We start from the raw sequence: 24,841 nt of genomic DNA, 5'->3' as shown, positions 1-24,841 counted from the left end.
AAAGCAAATTGTGTGGCGGACGCAAAGAATCTGCAAAGGGATATAGATATGCTAAGTGAGTGGGCAAAAATCTGGCAGATGGAGTATAATGTGGGAAAATGCGAGGTTATCCACTTTGGTAGGAAAAATAAATAAGCAAATTATTATTTAGATGGGGAGAGATTACAAAATGCTGAGGTACAGAGGGATCTGGGGGTCCTTGTACATGAATCACAAAAAGTTAGCATGCAGGTACAGCAAGTAATTAGGAAGGCAAATGGAATGTTGGCCTTTATTGCAAAGGGAATGGAGTATAAAAGTAGGGAAGTCCTGTTACAACTGTACAGGGTGAACACCCGGAGTACTGCGTACAGTTTTGGTCTCCTTATTTAAGGATATACTTGCATTGGAGGCAGTTGAGAGAAGGTTCATGAGGTTGATTCCGGAGATAAAGGGGTTGTCTTATGAAGAAAGGTTGAGCAGTTTAGGCCTAACTCATTGGAGTTTAGAAGAATAAGAGGGGATCTTATTGAAACATATAAGATTTTGAAGGGGCTTGACAGGGTAGATGCAGAGAGGATGTTTCCCCTCGTGGGGGAATCTAGAACTAGGGGGCATAATTTCAGAATAAGTGGGCACCCATTTAAAACGGAAATGAGAAGGAATTTCTTCTCTGAGGATTGTGAATCTTTGGAATTCTCTTCCCCAGAGAGCTGTGGAGGCTGGGTCATTGAATATATTTAAGGTGGAGATAGACAGATTTTTGAATGATAAGGGAGTCCAGGGTTATGGGAAGCGGGCAGGGAAGTGGAGTTGAGGCCAAGATCAGATCAGCCATGATCTTATTGAATGGCGGAGCAGGCTCGAGGGGCCAAATGACCTACTCCTGCTCGTACGTCTTATGTTCTTATGATATCCCCAAGTCTTTCTTCTTCCGTGCCAATTAATACGCAGTCCCCAACTGCTAGTTAACTTCTGTATCCCTTCTTTGACAGACATATCCCTGGATGTGGATGCAGATCGTGATGGTAAAGTTGAGAGGAATAATCCAAATAAGGTGATTAAAAACGGAAACCTACACAGTTTATGTTTTACAACACATTTAGGGTGATTTCCGTGAGATTCTTCCTCTCGTTTACTGTAACGTTGGTGGAAGAACTGGAGAAGCACCAGAAAACAACTTGCATTTTTTTGGGGCCTTTAACTAGTAAAATGTCCCAAGTGAATTCACAGGAGCATTATCAGACAAAATTTGACACTGAGCCACGTAGAGATATTAGGACAAGTGACCAAAAGCTTGGTCAAAGAGGTAGGTTTTAAGGAGTGACTTAAAGGAGGAAAGAGAGGTAGAGAGAGAAGCGGAGAGGTTTAGGGAGGGAATTCCAGAGCTTAGATAACTGCTGCTGTCTTTAGGGGGTTCCACAGTTCATTTCCTTTTCAATGGAACCACAGACACAGAGAGTGAGCAATCCAACTCTACAGACCGGCAGGGTTCCCAGAGGTGGAAGGAGAAATTGATGGAAGGCATGTGGCATTCAAGGTTCCATATGGGAACCTCCTCATTCTCATGAAAATGAAAGGCTTTCATTTGATTAAAGTGTAGCTAGTGTACAATACCAATCACCTTATCCTGCACGTTAATGCTCACTACTCAGGAAGCTGTAATGTCGCTCTCATCATATGCCAATCAACTATATCAGCCCTGATGACTCAGAGCCACGTATCATGAGGATTAATTGGTGATCAGGGCTATCCTGTGTAGTCATGGCTTATGAACCCAGTAAGACTGACACAGACAGAGGAACAGTCTCAGGGTTTTCTGTAGGTGTTCCTCCCCTCCCAGTACATTTCTCTGGCACTAGTTATATGTGACCATTTTCTTTGCATGGAGAGAACGCAATGATAAAGCAACGTGAGTCGCATAGACACATTTTCTCCCATATGAGCATATGCATCCCATGAGCATGAGAGGTGCAGGTGTATTGTCCCTTTAAATCAACTGTTCTTCAAAATTAGCAGAACCCCTTGTGGCAAGCCATGTAAGTCTCTATCATTTGTACAGGATGTACCTTGGGAACAGTGCCTTCACTTATCTTGGTCACCCATGTGAGGTCATTGAGCCTCTTCCTGCACAGTTTGGCAGTTCTTGGGCTGATGGAAGTTCCACTTACTGTATGAGTGGCCTCCCTCTATACAACCTTGAACCACCCTCTATGGGGCTTCCAAAATATTTATTTTGTAGCCCTTGCATCAGCCAGTAAAACATCCATGGATGGATTTGAGAATCTGGGAATCTTCCCTGCTGCTGAACATGCATCCCAAGGCTGCTGCATTCTCAGTCTGCTGCTGTTCAACTATATAAGCACTCTTTAATTAGCTGCAGCATTTTAAGCACTGTAGCAGCACTTTCCTTCCCTCCATCGTTGCAGTGGTAATGCAATGAAAAGCGGTATTATTGCTTCTAACATACTCTGCATGCTTAATTAGGGACCCTTTAAGATCCTCTTTAAAAAAAACTCACCGCTTTGAATAAACTTTTGGTTCCCTCTCCTAATTTCCCCTTCTTTGTCTTGGTGTTCGTTTTCTCCAGACTTCTATGAAGTGACTCAAGATATTTTTCTAAGTTAAAGGCACTATATAAATGCAAGTTGTAATGTTTTTTCTTTTCTTTACCAGGGTTCTTGGTCATGGGGTCCTAAAGGACACGGAGCTATTCTTCTTGTGAACTGTGACAAAGATGAGCCGGGTACTGATGGAGCTGACAACAGTGATGATTCAGTGCCCATATTTGAAGGTGACAAGAAACGTGTACTGCTATATGTGTTAAGGTACCGCTGGCTGTGTCAGGTGTACTCAGTCTGGTGCAAATGAGATCCTTTGGGGAGAACTCAAAAGTTGAGATGTAACTGAAAAACAGAAATAAAAAATCACTTCTTCTGAGAGTTGACTAAAAACATGCCAAGTATTGATTTCTGTTCAGTTGACTTGTTATTCACCTTAAGAATGTAGCTACCCCCACTATTTTACTGACAAATGTGGATATTTTTGTGTTTCAGACCTCGAAGATATGTCTCGTATGATCCTAAGAACTGAAGGACCCAACTCTCTGCCACCTGGCTACAAACTCCAGCTGTACATTTCAGCTTCTGATAGAGAGAAAGTACAAGTCTTTCGTCATGATCTAAGTGAGTCTATCTCTGACATTCTCCAGAAAGATTTTCATTAAGATGCTTCTTCCCTTTCTATTACAATTTCCAGGTTTTTAACACCTAACTCCTGCTTCCTGATCTGTCTCATTTTCTATTTTCTTGCCACCTTGGTGCTGTACTCATTATGGGCTTTGGCTGTTCATTCAAGTTTCTCAATTTTATAAAATAAAATCAAACCTTCACAAAAAAAAATTTGAACTTCATACCAACGCTCGATTAGCTTCTTGCTCCTCTTCGTTTTCATCCTTGCTTCCAAGTTTTCTTATTAAAGACGTCATTCAGTTGTTATTGCACCATTCTCCTTTTGTTCTGAACACTGCAGCAATATTGACATCTGTCCTGGGTAGAAAGAAGCTGTCAACTGTTATGGATTATACAAAAGGCAGCAATGAATATAACTTCTTCGCCGAAGGGCTCATGTTTCCAGATGAGAAGATTAATAACTTGGTGACCATCAACCTCAGCCTGCTAGAACCAATGGTAAAATTCTGACCTAATTCCCGATGTATTCGATGAATGGTGGGATTGGATGCATCAATGAGTTAAAGCCTTTGAATCCAGTGCAGACTAAGATTTTAGCTGCCTTGCCTCGCTAATTAATAGGTTTTAGTGTCAGTTACTTTAATACTTTAAGAAATATAAGATTAGCAGATTTTCTATCCTCTACCGTATCTTTTATTGACGCATGAAATATAGTGAACCTGCAAGAGCCGCACGCCCACAGTAACTTACATCAGTCAGCCCGCTTGGGGCTGGATTTTGCAAATGGGGAGCTTTTGGAGGCGGGACTCCTACTTGTCGGGTTTCAGTCCCACCTCCATCAACTTCTGGCCAACCCATGCTATTTTCCCTTGATTGACTTTGTTAAGCCCGCCCAGCGGGCTTAGCAGGCCAATTAAGGGAAAGCCGGTTGCAGACAACGTCAATGTATGACGTTTCATCTGTCAAAGATTTTTGACAGATGAATTGTCATTGTTTGACAGCTCTGTGAAGCTGTCAAGACACTGATATTCTCTGTAGTTTGGTCTATCAAGACCTCATCAAACTACAATTTCTTTAGTAGAAATTAGATGGTTGTTGCATTGGCGAATGCAACGGCCATCTGTCATCTCTACCGCGGAGTTGCGAGACTCTCCGCATACCCACCGATTGAAGCCTGCAGGAAGAAACAAAGATAAGTACACTTTTTCTAACACTTTGCACTTACTTCAGATACTCACCTCTCCACACTTGCACCCATCACTCACCTCCACAGCACACTTTTGGACCCCTCCAGCCCCCGTAGACCCACTACTCGCCTCGGTGACCCTGGCGGGTTTCGGAGCCTTCAGGAAGCCTGCACTTGTGAGCAAAATGGGGATAATCCTATTTTCTGCCTGTTAACAGGCAGTTAAGTGGATGTAATCCCTTCCCGCATCCAAGGAGACGGGACCTGGCGCGGGATGGCTACACGCCTCCTGGCAAGATGGCATGGAGGTGGGTTGGGCAGCTTCCTGGGTATCTGGCATTCACATGCAGAATAAGGAGATTGGCAATGCGTACTAGCTGCACATTAATAAAAATGAAAGCCTTTCCTGTTCATAAAATTGAGATGGGGGGTGGGCGTTATCAAATGGGGTTTTGAGTGGCACATGTGGTCTTGTCAATTGTTCCTTCCATCTGTGGGAATCCTGCCAGTCTATGAAACTGGATAGCTCTCTGTTTGTCTGGGTTAATTGGGAAGGATATCAATTTTACTGGGTTCTTGATAGAGCATCAGTGACCTTCTTGGCGCGGTGGCAAAGGTAACCTGATGCTACTTGGAAGGATCCAGTTGCAAAGAAATTCAAGACAATGGTGACTTTTACCGGTACAGAAAATGTTGTTCCCATAGTGGAAGTCAGCTGCAGGTCTTCAGCCAGCAGTTGACATATATCCCCAATAACCTCAGAGGGGCAGTGTAGCCGTCTGAGGCATTGACAGTCAGAAAGGTCTAGGTCTGTAAGCCCTGGTGTGTAGGTATGTGCATGCAGGGAAGAGACACATTTTGTGATGCCTTACTCTACAAGTATCCAATCTAGCCACTTCCACATCCTCATCCTCCATTTCATATCAGAATAAAGGGAAATTCATGTCCCAAATGCAAAGCAGTACCTTCAGCAGAACTAGCAGCAAAAGTCCTGACTGAACCTCCAAAGTACTAAAGAGTACTTCATTGTGAAGCACTTTGTTAAAGGTGCTAAATAAATGCAAGTTCTTTCAATATACAGCATAATTCCAAAAGCCCTGAAAATGGAGTTTCCTGGTCATCCGTCAGAAGTGGGGCGAGCAGGACTCTTGGCCACCTGTAGGCGAGGACCGGAGTTCATTAACATAACTAGAGCAATTGGGCCACATAACCGAGGTGTCCCTCTGGACCGCCTGATAGAAAATGGGGTGGCAATTGCCCTGCCTTATAACAGCAATTAATCTGAGAAGAATTTGGGGCCTTTGAAAGGCCAAGCTCAAGCTAGTTCTCAGCTGGCAGGACTTCCATTGGGCCGAAGGAGGAAATAATAGGCAGATTTGCCAGAGCAGCCAAAGCATGTCCCTCAACATTACTCCTAGATGCAAGGGGTCTGATCGGAATTTCAAGATAAGGTATGTGTGGCAGAAACCTGGCAGATATGGGACCCACTCCAAAGAAAAGCATTCTCCCCCACCTCCCAAAACCAGGACCGCGCAGGTTTCCTGCCCTGTCTGACCGCAAAGCTGTGAAACAAAATCTTAGATTTCATGGTACCAAGTTGTACTAAATAAAGTAAAGGGGATTACTGCTGGAAAGTGAAACACCAATACAAATATAAATCAATAAAATGTTTCTGTAACTGTATCACACTTTGATGTAAGAAAACGACAAGGCACTTGGTCTAAGCGTTAAACAAAGCTTTAATCAACTGTTTTACAACATGGAGGTCTAGTTGTGTCCTTCACTAGTTCCTGTTAAGAATGTCCTGCGCAAGCTGGGCCCGTGCCCAAGTATTTATACTCTCCCTGGACAGCACCACCCTTAGGCCGCTCAGTATTATTTCACAAGTCTTTCTTTCATGAACGACTGATTCATGTCACACTTTGACATCTTTTTCCCCCCCCAGACTGTTGGAGAGGCTCCTATTTTCACAGAACAAGCCGTATTCCGTTTGGCTCCATGGATTATGACTCCTAATACTCTGGCTCCTCAGGAAGTGTTTGTGTGCAGGTAAGAGGCTGTTGCTTAAAGTAACGACTGATTTTCCTAGTGGATACAGCACCAACTTCTCTAACCAGACCTAGATGTTTGTTCGCTCAATCTGCCAGCTGTAGTTTGGCAGAGTTTGGTCACAAGAACCACTGTTTTGCTATTGCTGTAGTGGAAACCTGGCCATTGTGTTTTGCTAAGTGTGCTTCCTGTTGGCTGAGCTTGTGATGTAATTGAGGCAGTCCTGGAGGAGTCCATGACTGGATGTAATCCCCATCACAGGATTAGGGCCCTGATACAGCAGGGTGGGATGAATATCCCAAAACACTGACTGACTGACTACCCAGCAGTTTTATCAAAAATCAATTATCCCTTCCTCTAGATCCCTCTAGTTTATAGAGCTACTAGCTGGGGGGGGCCTGCGTTGCCAGGGCAGTTTAGAGGGCCGCGCGGTTGGCGGCCGCCCGCTGCCGCTCCCCCGCTCTGTGTCTCGGGCCGAGCGGTTGTGAGGCCCGGCCCGAGTGACCCCAACTCACCTCCCGCTCCGGCGGGCCAACGCAGCTGCCCCGCTCGCTGTTGAGGAAAAGCAGGGGGAAAAATGGCGGCGAAGTTTCTGGAGGCTGCAGGATTAGGTCCCGCCCGTGACGCACCGATTGGTCAACCATCAGGTCACTGAACTGTAGGATTGGTCAACCATCACGTCACTCAACGCTAATGAGCGGTAGGATTGGTCAACCACTAATGAGCGGATTTTTGAACGTTTTTTGTATACTGTCTGAACAATTTTTGTCTGACCAAAAAGTAAATACGCCTATGACACTCCCCTGATGACACTCCCCTGATCATCAGCTTTCTTTTGATATAACATATGTGTAGGTACGCTCTATAACTTTTGAGTGTATAACGGACAGACAGACATACATACATACAGACATACTGCTTTAGATATATAGATTAGTCTAACATCTGTTGTGGAGACATTACTATAATCAGTTATTAGGGAGAATAATTGAGCACTTGACGAATATAAGCTGATCAGAGAAAGCGAGCATGGATTTGTAAAGGGTAAATCATGTCCAACTAACCTAGTTGAAATTTTTGAGGGGGGAGGGTACTAACACGGTAGATCAGGGAGTGTCGATGGATGTTATTTATGTGGACTTCCAGAAGGCACTCAATAAGGTTCCAAACAAGAAATTATTAGCAAAAATGAGAATCCACAAAATTGGAAGCAACTGATTGTCTCCTACCTCCAAACCAATTCCCTACCTATGTCAGAGAATAGGGTTAATGGGTATGTACTCCAATTGGCAGGATGGGACTAGTGGTGTCCCCCCATGGATCTGTACTGGGGCCTCAGCTTTTCAATGTTTTATCAACAACTTGGATGAAGGAATAGCGAGCCGTATATCCAAGTTTGCTGATAACACCAAGGTAGGCAGCACAGTAATTAGTGTAGATGGGAGCAGAAAATTGCAAAGGGACATTGGCAAATAAAGTAAGTGGGCAAAACGATGGCAGATGGGGTTCAATGTGGCGATGTGTGAGGTCATCCACTTTGAACCCAAGAAATATAGGCCAGAGTACTTTCTAAATGGGGAGTAGCTAGGAATTGTGGAGCAGAGAGGTTTAGGGGTCCATGTACGCAAATCATTAAAAGGTAATGGACAGGTACAAAAAATAATTTAAACAGCAAATGGAACATTAGTCTTTATCTCAAGGAGGCTGGAATACAAAGGGGTGGAAGTTATGCTTCAGTTGTATAAAGCTCTGGTTAGACCTCTTCTGGAGTACAGCATTCAGTTCTGGCACCACATCTCAGGAAGGATATATACTGTATTGGATGGGGTTGCAGCCTAGATGCACCAAAATGATACCAGGGCTAAAAGGGTTAAATTATGAGGACAGGTTGTATAGACTTGGCTTCTTTTCTCTTGCGTATAGAAGATTAAGGGCTGATCGAATTCAGCTATTCCACTCTCAAATCTCATTTCTTTTTCCCTTAGTCTAAGTGATAATACAACATTCCTCAAGGTATTCACAGCTGTGGTGAAAAAGGCAAAGTGCAAGCTGACAGTTTGTCCTGAGACTATGAATCGCAGAGATCGCTGGATGCAGGTAAAACACTGAATTCCTAAAATTCCAGTCTGCAGCAACACTGAACATACATAAAAGGTAAGTGCTGTAGTGACCGTCACCTCCAGACAGAACAGTATATCCTAGAGTATGGCCTCAGGTCAGACTCCTGTATGCTACAAAGCTCAGCAGGTATCTTTAGGGAAACTTGTGCATTGTTGCTCATATAGATACAGGAAAGAGCTCCTGGCTACACTCCTCAGTCTGCTCTGATGCAGCCATATCTCTGTTCCAGTATTTCCTCCTCCTCCTTCACATCAAGGAATGTCAAAAATAATGATCGGAACAAGCTCTCAATCTACCAGGGGAGATTAACACCCTTTAAGAGGCAGGTTAGACTCGTTTAAATCCGTCCCAAGCAGAACCCACTGCTTCAGTCCTCGAAAAATAAACAGAATGAAATGCACTAAATTAAAATAACAGCAAAGTCCCCAAATTTTGGTTCCTCCTCATGATGCATACTCACCTGACTAAAGTGCAAACTGGCGCCAGCCTGGGGCGCCACTGCTGTTTATTCACTCAGGCCTGGGTCTGCCTGTTTTCATTTGATGGGCCCGACGTCCAACGTAATTAGAGGCGGGGTGACGTGCTGCGCGCAATGACGTCAGCAGCCTTATTTGCATGTCCTGCACGGTCTGACTGACGGACACGATAGCAAAATACTGCAGATGCTGGAAATCTGAAAGAACAACAGAAAACGCTGGAAAAACTCAGCAGGCCAGGCAGCATCCGTGGAGAGAGAAAGAGTTAACGTTTCAGGTTGAAGACCTTTCGTCTGACTGACGGACCTGTGCTGCCCTCCTGAGGGCGGAACCTGCACAGAGTGTCATCCTGAGTTAGCTTGCGTCACTGGTCACCAGTCTAACGCAAATTTACGGGTAGTCAGGGGCAGAAAGTAAACACTGCACCCGGTTTTTAACCCTTGTTTAGAAGCACACTGCTGGTATTACTTTTATATTTGCTAAAATTTGTAAGAATTCTAAATCAAAAAGGGAGCTGTTTAGGGTCTTGGGTGGTGCAGATAGGATAAAAATTGGTCGTTCATCAAATAAGTCTGATTTAGATTGACACTCTCTGACTACTGGCTATAATAGTCCTGTGTGTAGTTAATTTGGGCTGTCTCAATCCAGTTCCTAATAGATAGGCACACACAACACAATCATAATCATAATCAACTTTATTGTCATTGTTAGTGCACAAGTGCAGTACAACGAAATGTAGGCTTGCGGCTCCCGAGAGTGTACATTTAGATTAAGACATTTAAACATTCAACATACATTTGGCTTGTAATACATTAACATAAACATAACCATAACCATAATAAAGTGCATTGGCAGATGTGCAGGCTTTAGAGTTTATTTGTGGAGTTCAGTAGGATGACAGCCCTGGGAAAGAAGCTGCTCCTAAATCTGGTCGTACGGGTGCGAATGCATCTGTAGCGTCTCCCAGATGGCAGGAGGGTGAACAGACTGTGGCTGGGGTGGGTAGGGTCTTTGATGATGGTCCGTGACCTCCGTAAACAGCGTTTCTGGTATATGTGCTCTATGGTCGGTAGCCGGGTGCCGGTAATGCGTTGGGCAGTTTTGACTACCCGCTGCAGGGCTTTCCGGTCATAGTAGCTACAGCTGCCATACCATACTGTGATACAGTTTGTCAGGATGCTCTCTATTGTGCAGCGGTAAAAGTTAGAGAGGATCAGGGGTGACAGGTTACATCCCTTCAGCCTCCTTAGGAAATATAGGCGCTGCACTAATCTGGTATTAGTTGACATGAAATTAGCAATCTCACTCAGAATTCTGGCCATGAAATTGCTAGAGAGCAGGATGCACTTCTGAGTTAGGGGCTGAGGCAGATTGTCGGGGGAAGAAGCTTTGAAATTAACAGATTTATCCCTCTGTTAAAATAGTGGAAAGAGGAACGTCATAACAAAAGTTTTAAATGTTCATGTGCTAATATCAGCAACAGTAACTTAAGTTTAAATGATTTCAGCTGTTGTCTCCTTAGGAAGACAGAGTTCCAAGTTACTAGTCAGGGGTAAAGTCAAGCTGGTCAACTATCTTCTTGGGCTTGCGCCGAGCACACAGCAGGCGGAGCACATCAATAGTCCACTCCAACTGGACCTTCCTCAATGTGCCCGTATTTCTGGTCAGGGGTCATTTACATGCAGAAGGTGCGTCCAGGTATGTGTGGCATCTGCTATTGGGTGCATGGCCACAATGCCTGAGGAGGCTGAAGATGGGGAAGCAGGAGGCCATGACTCAGTGTAGGGTTTGTATGACACTGATGTTTGGTTCACACACCATCCTATATACTCTCAAGTACTAACACACAAGCTGACATGCATCTGTAGCACCAGGTGGTGTGAACCAGTGGCTCAGTTGGTAGCATGCTCGCCTCTTGAGTCAGAAGGTTGTGGGTTCGAGTCCCACTCCAGAGACTTGAACACAAAAATCTAGGCTGACGCTCCAGTGCAGTGCTGAGGGTGTGCTGCACTGTCGGAGGTGCCGTCTTTCGAATGAGATGTTAAACTGAGGCACCATCTGCTCTCGGGTGGATGTAAAAGATCCCATGGTACTATTTCGAAGAAGAGCAGGGGAGTTATCCCAGGTGTCCTGGTCAATATTTATCCCTCAATCAACATCTCAAAACACAGATTATCTGGTCATTATCACATTGCCGTTTGTGGGAGCTTGCTGTGCGCAAATTGGCTGCCACGTTTCCTACATTACAACAGTGACTACACTTCAAAAAGTACTTCATTGGCTGTAAAGTGCTTTGAGATGTCCGTTGGTCATGAAGGGCGCTATATAAATACAAGTCTTTCTCTTTTCAGGCAGGTGTTCTTAAGCACTTTTCCTACCAGTTTCTTCTGTCCCTGCAGATATGGCACACAAATGAGAAGCAGGGTTCTCCCTGGGCCAGACAACAAGCACCTCACCTTGCACCACATCATTGTATAGGGTGAAGTTGCCTACCTTCTCAGTTGGTGATGCCAGGGTTCCAGATTTCCAGGACCCAACTTTTAAAAGATGAATGCTTTCCGAGCAGAGCAAAAGAGGTTGTTGAAGTCATTGGAGGATCTCCACATAACTTTCAGTGTATAGCAGCAAATGTGGAGGAGTTCATGATGTGTGGGGTGCTCAAGCACAGCATGAACAGCATACAGTCAACCTTGGAAGGAATAGCAACTCCAGGGCCAACTGCACCACAGCCCCTCACAACAGAAACCGTTTTAAATGCTTGAAGCTTGACCATCAGTGGTTTGTTCTGACAGAGTTGGGGAGCCATTAGAGCAGGCAGTCAAGCATAACACATGCTGTTAGGAAGAGGGCTGTAGGGACATAGGGGGAAAAATTCAGTTGGTTGCGCCTCCCGTTAGCGCCTTAGGAGGAGTAGATGTCGGGCGCTAGGCGGCTAGCACCCGGGCGCAGCGCGATCTGCGCCTCGCCACAACTTCACTAGAGATTTAGCGGCGGCGCAAAGTCTTTGCGCACGCTCAGCTGCGCGCGCAGATCATGACGTCATTTCCTCGTGCAACGCCCTTTGTGCGCCCCCCAACCGGAACTTCAGTGGCGACGCCCCATTGTGCGCCTGGCGCCCCTAGCGACTGTTAAGAGTGGAACGGTGCTCAGCCGATGCGGGACGCGGGGGGCGCAAATTAAAGGGCACTCCTCCTGCACTATAAAAGGCTGCCATTTCGCAGCACTCCTTCTTGAGAAACGGATCTTTGGAGAGAGACCAAGGTAGATAGTTTTCTGCTTTGGCCCAACACTCGGACAGGTACTTCTGGCTTCAGGCCACAGCTTTCCACTAGTCTTTGCCTTCATTGACATCTCATTGTTTGCCAGCATATTATGGGGGCTGCAATGGGTGTCAACGCTGGCTTTCTCAATTACATCCAAAGGGCTCACAGACGCCGTGAGAGAGTGGCAGCCCTGGCTAGACGGAGAGGGGGCAACAGGCATCGGCAAAGGAGGCCTTACCCACCCAGGGTATACCGCCAGCAGTTCTCCTATCTCAACATGTCTGAAGAGCAGTGTGTTCGGAGGCTGCGATTCCGAAGGGAGGTGGTCACAGAGATCTGCCACCTGCTTGGCGGTGATCTGCAGCCACAGCTGAGGTGCAGGACGTCTCTGTCGGTGGCAGTGAAGGTGACGGTGGCTCTCAACTTCTATGCCACCGGCTCCTTCCAATCCGCTGCTGGGGACATTGCCAACATCTCCCAGTTCACCGTGCATTGCTGCATCCGCCAGGTCACCAATGCCCTTTTCCAAAGGAGACGTCAGTTCATCTCCTTCTCCATGGCCCTTGCCAAGCAGCAACAGCGTGCAATGGGCTTTGCAGCATTCACGGGCTTCCCCATGGTGCAGGGCGCCATTGACTGCACGCATGTGGCTTTGCGGGCACCTCTGGAGAATGCCGAGGATTACCGCAACCGGAAGGGCTACCATTCGCTGAACGTCCAGCTGGTGTGTGACCACAGGCAGCTCATCCTAGCTGTCAATGCCCGCTTTCCAGGCAGCAGCCACGATGCCTTCATCCTGCGACAGACTTCTGTGGCAGACATGTTCCAGGCACAGCCTCACCCACTGTGGTAAACCACTGTTTGTATTCCTGTTTGTCCTGTTTGTATTCCACTGTGTACATGCCTGGACATGCCTCGGCTGACTCCTCCCACAGGTCCTAGTATAAAGGTGACTGCTCCCCAGCCCTTTGTATCCTGGACCGGTCGACCACGCGAGGCAGACCTCCATTCTGTTGTTAATAAAAGCCTTTAGTTACTCTTCTAACTCTCAGTCTTTTATGAGTAATTGATAGCGCATCAATTTTATTAACAACATTTTTATAATGGAGAAGATCCTCACACCAGCATGCCTGGACTTAGATCATCGGGAGGCGGACTCATCCACCAAGTTTACTCACTGGCTTAAGTGTTTCGAAAAATTCCTGACCGCCTCTGAAGCAATCAAATCGGACGAGGACAAACTGGATGTCCTGACCTCCAAAGTGAACCACCGAGTGTACTCGGTCATCCAAGACGCGACCTCGTACGCGGACGCTATCAAGCTCCTCAAGGACCAGTACACGCGCCCAGTGAACGAAGTGTACGTCAGGCACCTCCTGGGGAGTCGTAAACAACAACCTGGGGAATCGACCGTGGAATACCTTCAGGCACTGTCTGTGCTTGGCCGGGCCTGTGGTTGTAAGGATGTAAAGGCCGCCGTGTACACAGAGGAACGTATCCGGGACGCTTTTGTAGCGGGCCACAGATCCAATTACACCCGACAGCGACTGTTGGAGCAGAGTAACCTCAACCTCAACAAGGCCTCTGAACTCGCACTATCGTTGGATGCAGCCTACCAGGGCATGGATGCCTACTCCTCTGCACCGTGGACGCCGCGGGGAATGACAGCCTGGGACACGGTAGGACCGCCTCATAGCGCCGTGCCACCCCAGCCACACCCCAACAACGGCCCAACTACCGCAGCAGTGTCCCAAGGCCAGACAGCAGTGCCCCAAGGCCAGAAATGCTACTTCTGTGGCCAGGCAAAACACCCCAGAGCGCGCTGCCCGGTGAAAAACGCGATCTGCTCGGGCTGCGGGAAGAAGGGACACTACGCTAGCGTCTGCAGGGCCAAAGCCACCCCGAACCCCAGCAGCACCGCGTGTGGGCCATGCGGGCCGCCATCTTGGACCTCCCCGGCCATGTGCGAATCACCGGTACAGCAGCCATTTTGGACGCCTCCAGCCACATGGGGATCATGGACGCCGCCATCTTGGACGACAGCCGGGACGCAGCAGGCCCCCGACACCGCCTCTTCTGATACCCGCAGCAACACACCGACCCCTACGCTGGCATCCGTTACACTGAACCAAGCGAGACCGCACCAACTGGCCAGTTCCACAATGGACATTAAGGTAAATGGTCACGATACAATCTGCCTTTTTGACTCTGGGAGCACGGAGAGCTTCATCCACCCCGACACGGTGCGGCGTTGCTCTCTCCCAGTCCTGCCTGCGCAACAGCGGATTTCTATGGCCTCCGAGTCCCAGTCGGCGGACATCGGCGGCTACTGCGTGGTGACACTCGTAGTAGACGGGACCGTGTACGATCATTTTAAACTTCTGGTCCTGCCTGACCTCTGCGCTGCCGTCCTGCTGGGGTTAGATTTTCAGTGCCACCTTAAAAGTGTTACGATGGCGTACGGTGGACCCCTACCCCCACTCACAGTCCGCAGCCAGCAGCTTCCAAATTGCCCGCCGCGCACCAGGTGCAACCTCTCCACACTCAGAGTCACCCCCCCACCACTGTTTGCTAACCTCACCCCCGACTGTAAGCCCATCGCCACAAAGAGCAGGCGATACAGTGCCGGGGACAGGGTTTTCATTAAAACCGAAGTGGAGCGGCTCCTGAAAGAAGGGATTATTGAGGGCAGCACCAGCCCCTGGCGAGCCCAGGTTGTGGTCGTTAAGACCGGCGAGAAGCAGCGCCTGGTCATCGACTACAGCCAGACAATAAATCGCTACACCCTGCTGGACGCCTATCCACTCCCCCGTATAGCTGATATGGTCAACCAGATCGCGCAGTACCGCGTCTTCTCGACCATTGACCTGAAATCAGCGTACCACCAGCTCCCCATCCGCCCTGAGGACCGCCAGTACACTGCCTTTGAGGCAAACGGCCGCCTCTATCACTTCCTTAGGGTTCCCTTTGGCGTCACCAACGGGGTCTCCGTCTTCCAAAGGGAGATGGACCGGATGGTAGATCAAAATGCGTTGCAGGCCACTTTCCCATATCTGGACAATGTGACCATCTGCGGCTGTGACTTGCAGGACCATGACGCAAACCTCGAAAAATTCCTCCGCACCGCCCAACTCCTAAACCTGACATATAACAAGGAGAAGTGCATATTCCGCACAAACCGCCTCGCCATCCTTGGCTGTGTTGTGGAACACGGAGTCATCGGCCCCGACCCCGACCGGATGCGTCCCCTTATGGAACTTCCACTGCCCCACTGCCTCAAGGCCCTGAAGAGGTGCCTAGGGTTTTTCTCCTATTACGCCCAGTGGGTCCCCTACTATGCGGACAAGGCCCGTCCGCTGATCAAGTCCACCTCTTTTCCCTTGACGGCAGAGGCCCGCTTAGCCTTCCACCGTATCAAGGAGGACATTGCCAAAGCCACCATGCACGCAGTGGACAAATCCATCCCCTTCCAGGTGGAAAGCGACGCGTCCGACTTTGCCCTGGCCGCTACCCTCAATCAGGCGGGGAGACCCGTGGCCTTCTTTTCACGAACCCTCCAAGGCCCGGAGACCAGACACTCCGCTGTTGAGAAGGAGGCCCAGGCGATTGTGGAGGCTGTGCGTCATTGGAGGCACTACCTGGCCGGAGAACGATTTACCCTGCTCACTGACCAGCGTTCAGTTGCTTTTATGTTTAACAACAAGCAGAGGGGCAAAATCAAAAATGACAAGATCTTGAGGTGGAGAATCGAACTTTCCACCTACAACTACGAGATCTTGTACCGGCCCGGGAAGCTAAATGAACCCCCGGATGCGCTATCGCGTGGCACCTGCGCCAGCGCGCAGATCGACAGACTGCGGGCCCTCCACAATGACCTCTGCCACCCGGGGGTCACCAGGTTTTTCCACCTCATCAAGGCCCGCAACCTGCCTTACTCTATTGAGGAGGTCAGGACCATGACCAGGAACTGCCAAGTCTGCGCTGAGTGCAAACCGCACTTTTATAGACCAGACAGGGCCCACCTGATAAAAGCCACTCGCCCCTTCGAGCGCTTGAGTGTTGATTTTAAAGGGCCTCTCCCCTCCTCCGACTGCAATGTGTACTTCCTCAATATTATTGATGAGTACTCCCGTTTCCCGTTCGCCTTCCCCTGCCCGGACATGACCAGTGCCACGGTCATTAAATGTCTGAACAACCTCTTCACCCTGTTCGGCTTCCCCAGCTATATCCATAGCGACCGGGGCTCATCGTTTATGAGCGACGAACTCCGTCAGTACCTGCTAACTAGGGGTATTGCCACAAGCAGGACCACCAGTTACAACCCCCGGGGGAACGGACAGGTGGAAAGAGAAAATGCGACAGTTTGGAAGGCCGTCCTGCTAGCCTTAAAGTCTAGGGGCCTTCCAACCTCCCGCTGGCAGGATGTGCTCCCCGATGCGCTCCACTCTATTCGGTCACTGCTCTGCACTGCCACTAACGCCACCCCTCATGAGAAAATGTTTGTCTTCCCAAGGAAGTCCACATCGGGGACATCGCTACCGCCATGGCTGACGTCCCCAGGGCCGGTCCTACTGAGAAGACACGTGAGGACCCATAAAACGGACCCCCGGGTCGACCTCCTCCACGCCAACCCCCAGTATGCTTACATCGCATACCCGGACGGGCGGGAGGACACAGTCTCCATAAGAGACCTTGCACCCTCGGGGGCCGCAGTAACCCACTACCCACTACCACCCCCCCCCCACGATCCGATATCCAGCCCCAGCAGACGGCAGGCCTGGGCCCCGCGACCCGCTCGACATCTACGAGGACAACACGCCTGTGCCACAGCCTACGCTGGACTCGACGCCGGAAGCTTCACTACCCCTGCCGTCGCCACGCCGATCACAGCGGCAGACAAGACCTCCGGAGAGACTCCAACACACTAACTTTTAATACACTTCACCCCGCCGGACTCAATTTTAAACAAGGGGTGAATGTGGTAAACCACTGTTTGTATTCCTGTTTGTCCTGTTTGTATTCCACTGTGTACATGCCTGGACATGCCTCGGCTGACTCCTCCCACAGGTCCTAGTATAAAGGTGACTGCTCCCCAGCCCTTTGTATCCTGGACCGGTCGACCACGCGAGGCAGACCTCCATTCTGTTGTTAATAAAAGCCTTTAGTTACTCTTCTAACTCTCAGTCTTTTATGAGTAATTGATAGCGCATCACCCACGAGGATGGCTTATCGGGGACAAAGGCTATCCTTTGTGTACCTGGCTGATGACCCCGCTCCGTGCGCCCAGCACCCCTGCTGAAGAGGGATACAACGAGAGCCATCAAGCGACCAGGAACATCATCGAACAAACAATCGGCGTCCTGAAGCAACGGTTCCGCTGTCTGGATCGTTCCGGTGGAGCCCTACAGTATTCGCCGGAGCGAGTCTCCCATTTCGTTGTCGTTTGCTGCATGCTGCACAACCTGGCTATCCGCAGGACTCAGGCACTGCCACCAGAGATTGGAGGACCACCTCAGGAGGAGGAGGAGGAGGACCAGCACAGGAGGGAGGCACAAAGTGCAAGGGCCGCCCGTCACCGGCTTATTGAACGTCGGTTCTAGGCCCCCTCTCAGGGAATGGCTTGTGCCAATGTCAGCAGATGAATGTAGCCGCTCCACAAGCCCTCAGCCGAGCAGGGCAACCAGGACTTAACAAAGAAACCATGCACACTGCAATTTAAGAACAATAATTTATTGCAAACCTCTGCCCTTCCCACATTACATCCTCATGTGGAGAAGCCCCCTCCAAAAACACAAAACTACCAGTCTCGGCCTTACAAAAAGAAAGAAAGACACCAGTCTCGGCCTTACACAAATACAACTGCACCAGTCTCGGCCTTACAACAAGCACCAGGCATTTGTGCATACCTCTACTTTTTGCCCTGCGAGGGCGATGCCTTGCGCATCCTTGCCTGGCCCCTGCCCGCCCTGCAGCTCCTCCTCAATGGGAGCCCAGTGGCTGCAGCAAGGCTGGGGGAAGGCTGCTGAGGGTCAGATGGCGAGACGGCAGATGCCCTTGGGGGTCGGCCTGCACCAGCTCTGGCCTTGGAGTGGCCGGCTGCTGACTGCTCCAACTCTGGCTGGGCGGCAGCAGTCTGTCCAGCGGCTCGTGGCAGCTGCAATGGCAGAGTGGCAGTGTCGGCTGCAGGAATGGTGGCAACCTGGCAGATCGCAGGCGCTCGCTGGTCGCCTGAGACATTGGCACTCGCACGGGCCAGCACTGCAGCATGCGCAGCAAACAGCTGAAGAACAGACTGCTGGGCTGCTGCTGCGCGGCGAGTGCCCTGGCGATGCCTGGCTGATCCAGCGAGGGTGGCAGCAGTTAGTGCCCGTGTGGCCCTGGTCTGTGTCCGCATGACACCAGCCAGTGAATGGACGGCACGACTGAGCACTTAGCTAGAAGCCGACTGTGCTGCTGCGAAGTCCTGCAGACTCCTGGCCTGTGCTGCACTGAATTGTTCCAGACTCCTGGCCTGTGCTGCACTGAATTGTTGCAGACTCCTGGCCTGTGCTGCTCCGAATTGCTGCACACTACTTGACAGAGACTCTATGGAGTCAGGCATCCTTGCCACTGCAGCCATGAGCTCAGTGTGCCTGCGCTCAGTCTGGACGGCCATTTCCTCTAGGAGGCACACCTCCTCTGCGCTCACCGTCGCAGGACTGGAGGCCGCACTCACCCTCTGGGGAGAAGTCCGCCGAGCTTCCCCACCCCTCCTGCGTTGCTGCAGGCCGCTGGGCCCCGGAGCTTCACTCTCCTCCGACCCTTCCCCCTGGCTCCCCTCCAGGGAAGACGTGTCCCCTACATCGCCATGGGCTGGCGCGGCTGAGGGTGGCACTGATGGGCCGGCTTCCTCTTCCTCCTCCTCGTCTTCCGAAGCGCTGACAGTGGCAGCTTGAGGGCCCGCCTCCTCACCTGGCGATTCACCATCTGAAAGCAGGAAGGCACAAGAGTAGCTTTAGAATGAGGACATGGCGGCAGCGAGGGAGGCATGAGTGTTGCCATTCACCGCATTGGTCGGACAGTGGCAAAGGATGCTGATCTCATGCGCAAGTGGAACGAGAGAGGTCCAAAAGGTGATGCCCTTACCATTGGTGCCCAGAACAGGGTCGGCATCTCCACTGGCGACGGGGCCAATCAGCCGGCCTGCCATAATGCGCTCCACACGCTGGTCGAGGTCGGAGAGCTCTTTGAGGTCAGGACGGCCTCCCCCGGTCTCAGTTCGGTTGCGCCTGTTGTGCGCCACCTTGGCCTGTAAGAGAAAGGACGGCCTCTAAGTACAGTGTGAAGCCCTGATCTTGTCTGCACTGCCTCCCATGGTCGAATAGCTTGTACAGTGTGTAAAGTGCTGAATGTGCAAGTGATTTTCATGCCAGTCCCATAGCTGCTGGATGAGGGCTGGCCATTAGGGCTTTCAGGTCCCTTTGCCCATAAAGTGAGGTGCACATGCAAGGATGAGGAGGACACTGGAAAGGGTACTCACCCTGACAACCCGAGTGAGGTCGTTGAACTTCTTCCAGCATTGCACAGGAGTCCTGGCAACCACGCTGTTGGAAGACACCCTGTTGGAGACCTCCCTCCAGGCTTTCCGGTAGGCGCTGGGCAGCGGCCTCTTGCCACCTGGGAACAGAACATGGCGCCTGCGCTCCACTCCGCCAACCAGCAGCCTCAGGTCACCGTCGCTGAAGCGCTGCGCTCTCTCCCTGGCCTTCTCCATAGCCCTGGGCGTTGTGCAGGTGAAGCTGAAGTGGTCAGGCCTAGGTTGAGGGCTGCAGTGTGCAGGGCGTGGCAGGCAAACAAATCGACCCTCCCCCTTTAAGAGCTGACCGGCGCCAGAGTGCCGTCAATCAAGAACTCGCTGCGCCCGGCCTCGGGGGTATCGCTCAGCACCGCCGGCTTAGCGCCTAAAGATAGTCGTGCATCGCCTGTTTTAGCGCAGCAGCAACCTCTTGGGGCGATGCGACTGAATATCGCCGAAGGGGGCGCGACTTTGCGCCGGGCGCAAACTTTGGCGGCCGCCCGACTTTAGCGCCCCAAAAGTGGCTATACTGAATTTCTAGGCCATAGACTCTTCACCTTTGGATTAATAAGTTATTTGTGTGCATCAGTGGTTGAGTCAGCAGTTTTATCCCAGATGTGAGTATCACAAATGTGTAGACGAGAGGAATTGTGTTGATGGGAGAGAAGGACAGTGGTGTGGCAAATGTGGGGATCCCATTTTTATTTACAGTGAGTGGGAAGATGAATTTGGAGTGGCAAGGCCTTTCTGCCAGTGCTCAAAGGGCCTTGTGGGACTACCTCCTTGTCTTCTTCAATGGACCTTTGCCATTTAGGTGGGGTCCATCGTATGGGAAGCCCAGACACCCACTGAAAACAGGCACACACCATTATGAAAATGAAGTTCCAATTACATATAAAGGACCTCAATGCAATTTTGGATGTCCACTGGGTGCAGTGTTAAGCCCCACCCAGTGGAACTATATGTAGAGCGGTGTAATCAGTGGCCCTTAAAGGGACTGCAGGAACCTACTCTAAAAGGTACATTTTTGAATGCTATTTATGTAGCCAGGGGAACATGATTTTTGTGGAGCCAGGAAGATTATTCGTCCTCCCTTTAACAGAATTCGGCTCTCAACGCCCACCTTCTATCCAATGGACTTGGACACATGAAAATTTATCCCTTAAAACTTTTTCAGCCTGCAGAGTCCAGGAATGCCAAGTTTATATGGGGACAGCTTACCTCTTACCTGCAGCCAGCAGAAATGGAAGAAATGCTGGTCATAGGTAGTTGTGACATCATCTTCCTTCTGGTGCACTGAAGCACACCCCACCCAGGTCTCACCGCAATGGCATCCACCCTCATAAGCACTTTCTCTTCACCCATCCACTTCTGTTTTACACTTATCCCTCACTCCATCTATAGAATCTGTCTGCTTGCCTGTACATTTAGTCTCTTCTCTCACGTTTTTCCAATGCTATCAGTCTCTTGTTTGCGTCACTTTTTAGTTATTGGTTTTTTCTACCTTCGAGGGACAACCAAGCTGACCTTTCTCTTTCTTTCAGGATGAAATTGAACTTGGTTACTCGGAGGCTCCTCACAAAAGTTTCCCTGTTGTGCTGGATTCTCCTCGAAATCGCGGACTGAAGAACTTTCCCTACAAATGTCTCCTGGTGAGGCACAATGTTTCTGTGCTGTGTGACTTTAGAATAATTGTTTTTATTGCTTCAGTCTTCTCTTCACTTCACTTCTCGTACGGTACTGAATCTCGTTGAGGTCATGCATTCAGCTTATAACTTACCAGGTGGTCATTTTCATTTATGACCTTAGGCAGTGATGTTAGTAGGCTATTTGCCTGCAGGTGCAGCAAGCAGTTAGGAAGGGAAATGGTATGTTGGCCTTCATTGCAAGAGGATGAGAGTACAGGAGCAAGGATGTCTTACTACAGTTAAACAGGGCCTTGGTGAGACCACACCTGGAGTATTGTGTGCAGTTTTGGTCTCCTTACCTAAGAAAGGCTATACTTGCCATAGAGGGAGTGCAGCGAAGGTTCACCAGACTGATTCCTGGGATGGCAGGACTGGCGTATGAGGAGAGTTTGGGTCAACTAGGCCTGTATTCACTAGAGTTTAGAAGAATGAGAGGGGATCTCATTGAAACATGTAAAATTCTGACAGGGCTAGACAGACTGGATGCAGGGAGGTTGTTTCCCATGGCTGGGGGGTCTAGAACGAGGGGTCACTGTCTCAAGATACGGGGTAGGACATTTAGGACTGAGATGAGGAGAAATTTCTTCACTCAGAGGGTGGTGAACCTGTGGAATACTCTACCACAGAAGGCTGTGGAGGCCAAGTCACTGAATATATTTAAAAAGGAGATAGATAGTTTTCTAGACGCAAAAGGTGTCAAGGGGTATGGGGAGAGAGCGGGAATATGGTATTGAGATAGAGGATCAGCCATGATCATATTGAATGGCGGAGCAGGCTCGAAGGGCTGAATGGCCTACTCCTGCTCCTGTTCTTTTTTTCTATTTTATGACCTCATCTAGCTTTGATATTTACAGACTGATAATTGGTATCACTCTGCCTTCTGAACTACATGGCAATTAGCCTCAGTGATGTTAGTAGGCTATTTTACAGCGCAAGACATCATAGGCTTACCCAATCATCTCCTCAGTTGATAGGGTTGTCAACTCTGGACCTATTCCTGGTGTAAGACAGTCCGAAACCAAATATGGTTTGCAACAACAAATCTGTTTATTTTGTTCGACCAGGTCCTGACACACATGTCTTTGAGCAGTAGACATAGAGAAATGAACGATATTACCGCATTTCCCCGGGTAGACTTTGTCGATCCTTACTCTCTCTACAAATTGTTAAGGAAAGCTTAAGATCTTTATAGGTCATCTCTCATGAACACGGTCATTGCTGATGCATTATGGCATGACAAGTGTTATTGTGAACAAGACCCCCAGAAATGAAATATTTCCTTCAAAACACCAGATGTCAACTTGTTTACCATTTAGGATGTAACATATATCCTGAGCTCCAGTGCCCCACTCTCTATCACAAGACTGCCGTGGCCACAAAAATAAGTCAACAGGCATGAATCACACATTCTGCACTTTCAGCAAAAACTAAACAGCAGTCAGGTAAATTGTACCCTGACATATTAAACCCTAAAGCATCCTAGGCATGAACAACTTTTAACCATCTCATTATCTCTAGTTACAGTAAACATCTGCAAGCTATAAGTAAAAAGAAACCAAAAACTTTAATCATATGAGATTAAACCAAATCCTACATATATAAGAATAGGGTATCTTACACTGAAGGTTTCATCACATGACTTCACACCATCAACCACCTCGTCCCCAAGCTTCCACAACTGGTTGCCCAACACGTCTAACCTTGCAACATGCCGATTGGAAAGCGAACAGACGGTTTATTACCCAATTGGATGATTTTTGACCGTCAGTCATACAGCCTTTTTTCCCCATCTCCCATATTATAACTAACAAATGAAAGTGTACTAAGAAAATGAAAAACACATTTTATTTAATGCCCCTCAGATTTGTCTCCTGGGTTGCAGTGTTAAGGAGATTAATATTTAATTCCTAGAGACTCCAGGGCAATCCTGGAGGGCTGGCAACCTCATCAGTGGACCGTCACATGCAGGTTCACTTTCCAGAGAGCGTCACTGGGTAATCATCAGGAGTGCTTGATGGGAGAGTAGAGAGAGCTCCACTCTGCATCTAGCCTGTGTTGGCCATGACTTGGAAATGCTAAATAGGGATAATACAGGGTACTTTGCTCTGCATCTAGCCTATGCTATACCTGATCTGAGTGTGCTTAATGCTGTTAATAGGGTTAAAAAGGTGGGGGAAAAATCCCTTCCTTTCTCCTCAACGAACACAAAAATTCATCGAAAATTTATTTTTAGTGAAATCTGACAACCTGATTCTCATCTTTGCCACTGTTATTAGCGAGTACAGGGATAGGAGGATAGAACAGATGAATGCGTGGCTGGAGAGATGGTGCAAGACGGAGGGCTTTAGATTCCTGAGGCGTTGGGACCGTTTCTGGGGTAGGTCGGACCTGTACAAGCCGGACGGGTTACACCTCAACAGAGCTGGGACCAATATTCTCGCGGGGAGGTTTGTTAGTGCTGTTGGGGAGGGTTTCAACTAACTTGGCAGGGGGATGGGCACCAGCATATAGGAGTTGAAAAGACGAATAAGGTGCATAAAAGAGTGAGTGTGTTGGTTAGTACTAGAGAAGACAGTACTAGAGGCGGCAGTAGTACTATATTAGATAGGAGCAGACTAAGAAAGGCTACGAAAAATTCAAAAATGGGTTTAGAATGCATGTACGTAAACGCACAAAGTGTGGTGAGCTACAAGCACAATTAGCGCAATATGATGTTGTGGCAATAACGGAAATGCAGCTTTAAAACAGTGAGGACTCAGCACTTAATATTCAAGGGTACAAGGTGTTCAGAAAAGATAGGGAAGGAATACAGGGAAGTGGGGTGGCAGTGCTGATTAAGGAAGACATTGTAGTGTTGGAAAGGGAGGATGTTCTTGAGGGGACAAGGACAGAATCCATTTGGTTAGAGTTGAGGAGCAAAAAGGGTATGATCACGCTATTGGTGGTATTCTATAGGCCTCCAAATCATGAGAGGGAGGTAGACGAGTAACTCTGCACGGAAATCGTAGAGATATGTAAGAGCTATAGAGTGGTGATATTGGGGAACTTTAATTACCCAAATATCGATTGGGATAATGCTAGGGTAAAGGGAAAGGAGGGGGGAGGAATTTCTGAAATGTGTTCAGGAGAATTTCCTTGACCAATATGTTCTTGGCCCAACTAGGAAGGAGGTATTGCTGGATCTGGTGCTGGGGAATGAGGTGGGCCAGGTCGACCAAGTGTCTGGGAGAACATAGATACATAGATACATAGAAGATAGGAGCAGGAGTAGGCCATTCGGCCCTTCGTGCCTGCTCCGCCATTCGATGAGATCATGGCTGATCCTTTAATTCA

General features: G+C 48.9%; 1 protein-coding gene across 3 annotated transcripts in view; it reads left to right on the top strand.

Moving 5' to 3' along the window:
- The window catches only part of LOC147100573 (protein-arginine deiminase type-2-like), a 58,653-nt gene that overhangs the window by 15,229 nt on the left and 18,583 nt on the right, over nucleotides 1-24,841 (top strand). For all 3 annotated transcript variants that reach the window (XM_085966961.1, XM_085966962.1, XM_085966963.1), the window contains exons 5-11: nucleotides 975-1,036; nucleotides 2,656-2,773; nucleotides 3,036-3,164; nucleotides 3,511-3,668; nucleotides 6,302-6,405; nucleotides 8,391-8,502; nucleotides 21,365-21,472. In XM_085966961.1, coding sequence (XP_085823087.1) covers nucleotides 975-1,036; nucleotides 2,656-2,773; nucleotides 3,036-3,164; nucleotides 3,511-3,668; nucleotides 6,302-6,405; nucleotides 8,391-8,502; nucleotides 21,365-21,472 — 791 coding nt within the window. The remainder of the gene's footprint in view (nucleotides 1-974; nucleotides 1,037-2,655; nucleotides 2,774-3,035; nucleotides 3,165-3,510; nucleotides 3,669-6,301; nucleotides 6,406-8,390; nucleotides 8,503-21,364; nucleotides 21,473-24,841) is intronic.

Source organism: Somniosus microcephalus, chromosome 25, assembly GCF_052327205.1.
Source record: "Somniosus microcephalus isolate GS21.2 chromosome 25, FLI_Smic_1.0, whole genome shotgun sequence".
Classification (NCBI taxonomy): domain Eukaryota; kingdom Metazoa; phylum Chordata; class Chondrichthyes; order Squaliformes; family Somniosidae; genus Somniosus; species Somniosus microcephalus.
This window is presented reverse-complemented; position numbering and strand designations above follow the sequence as displayed.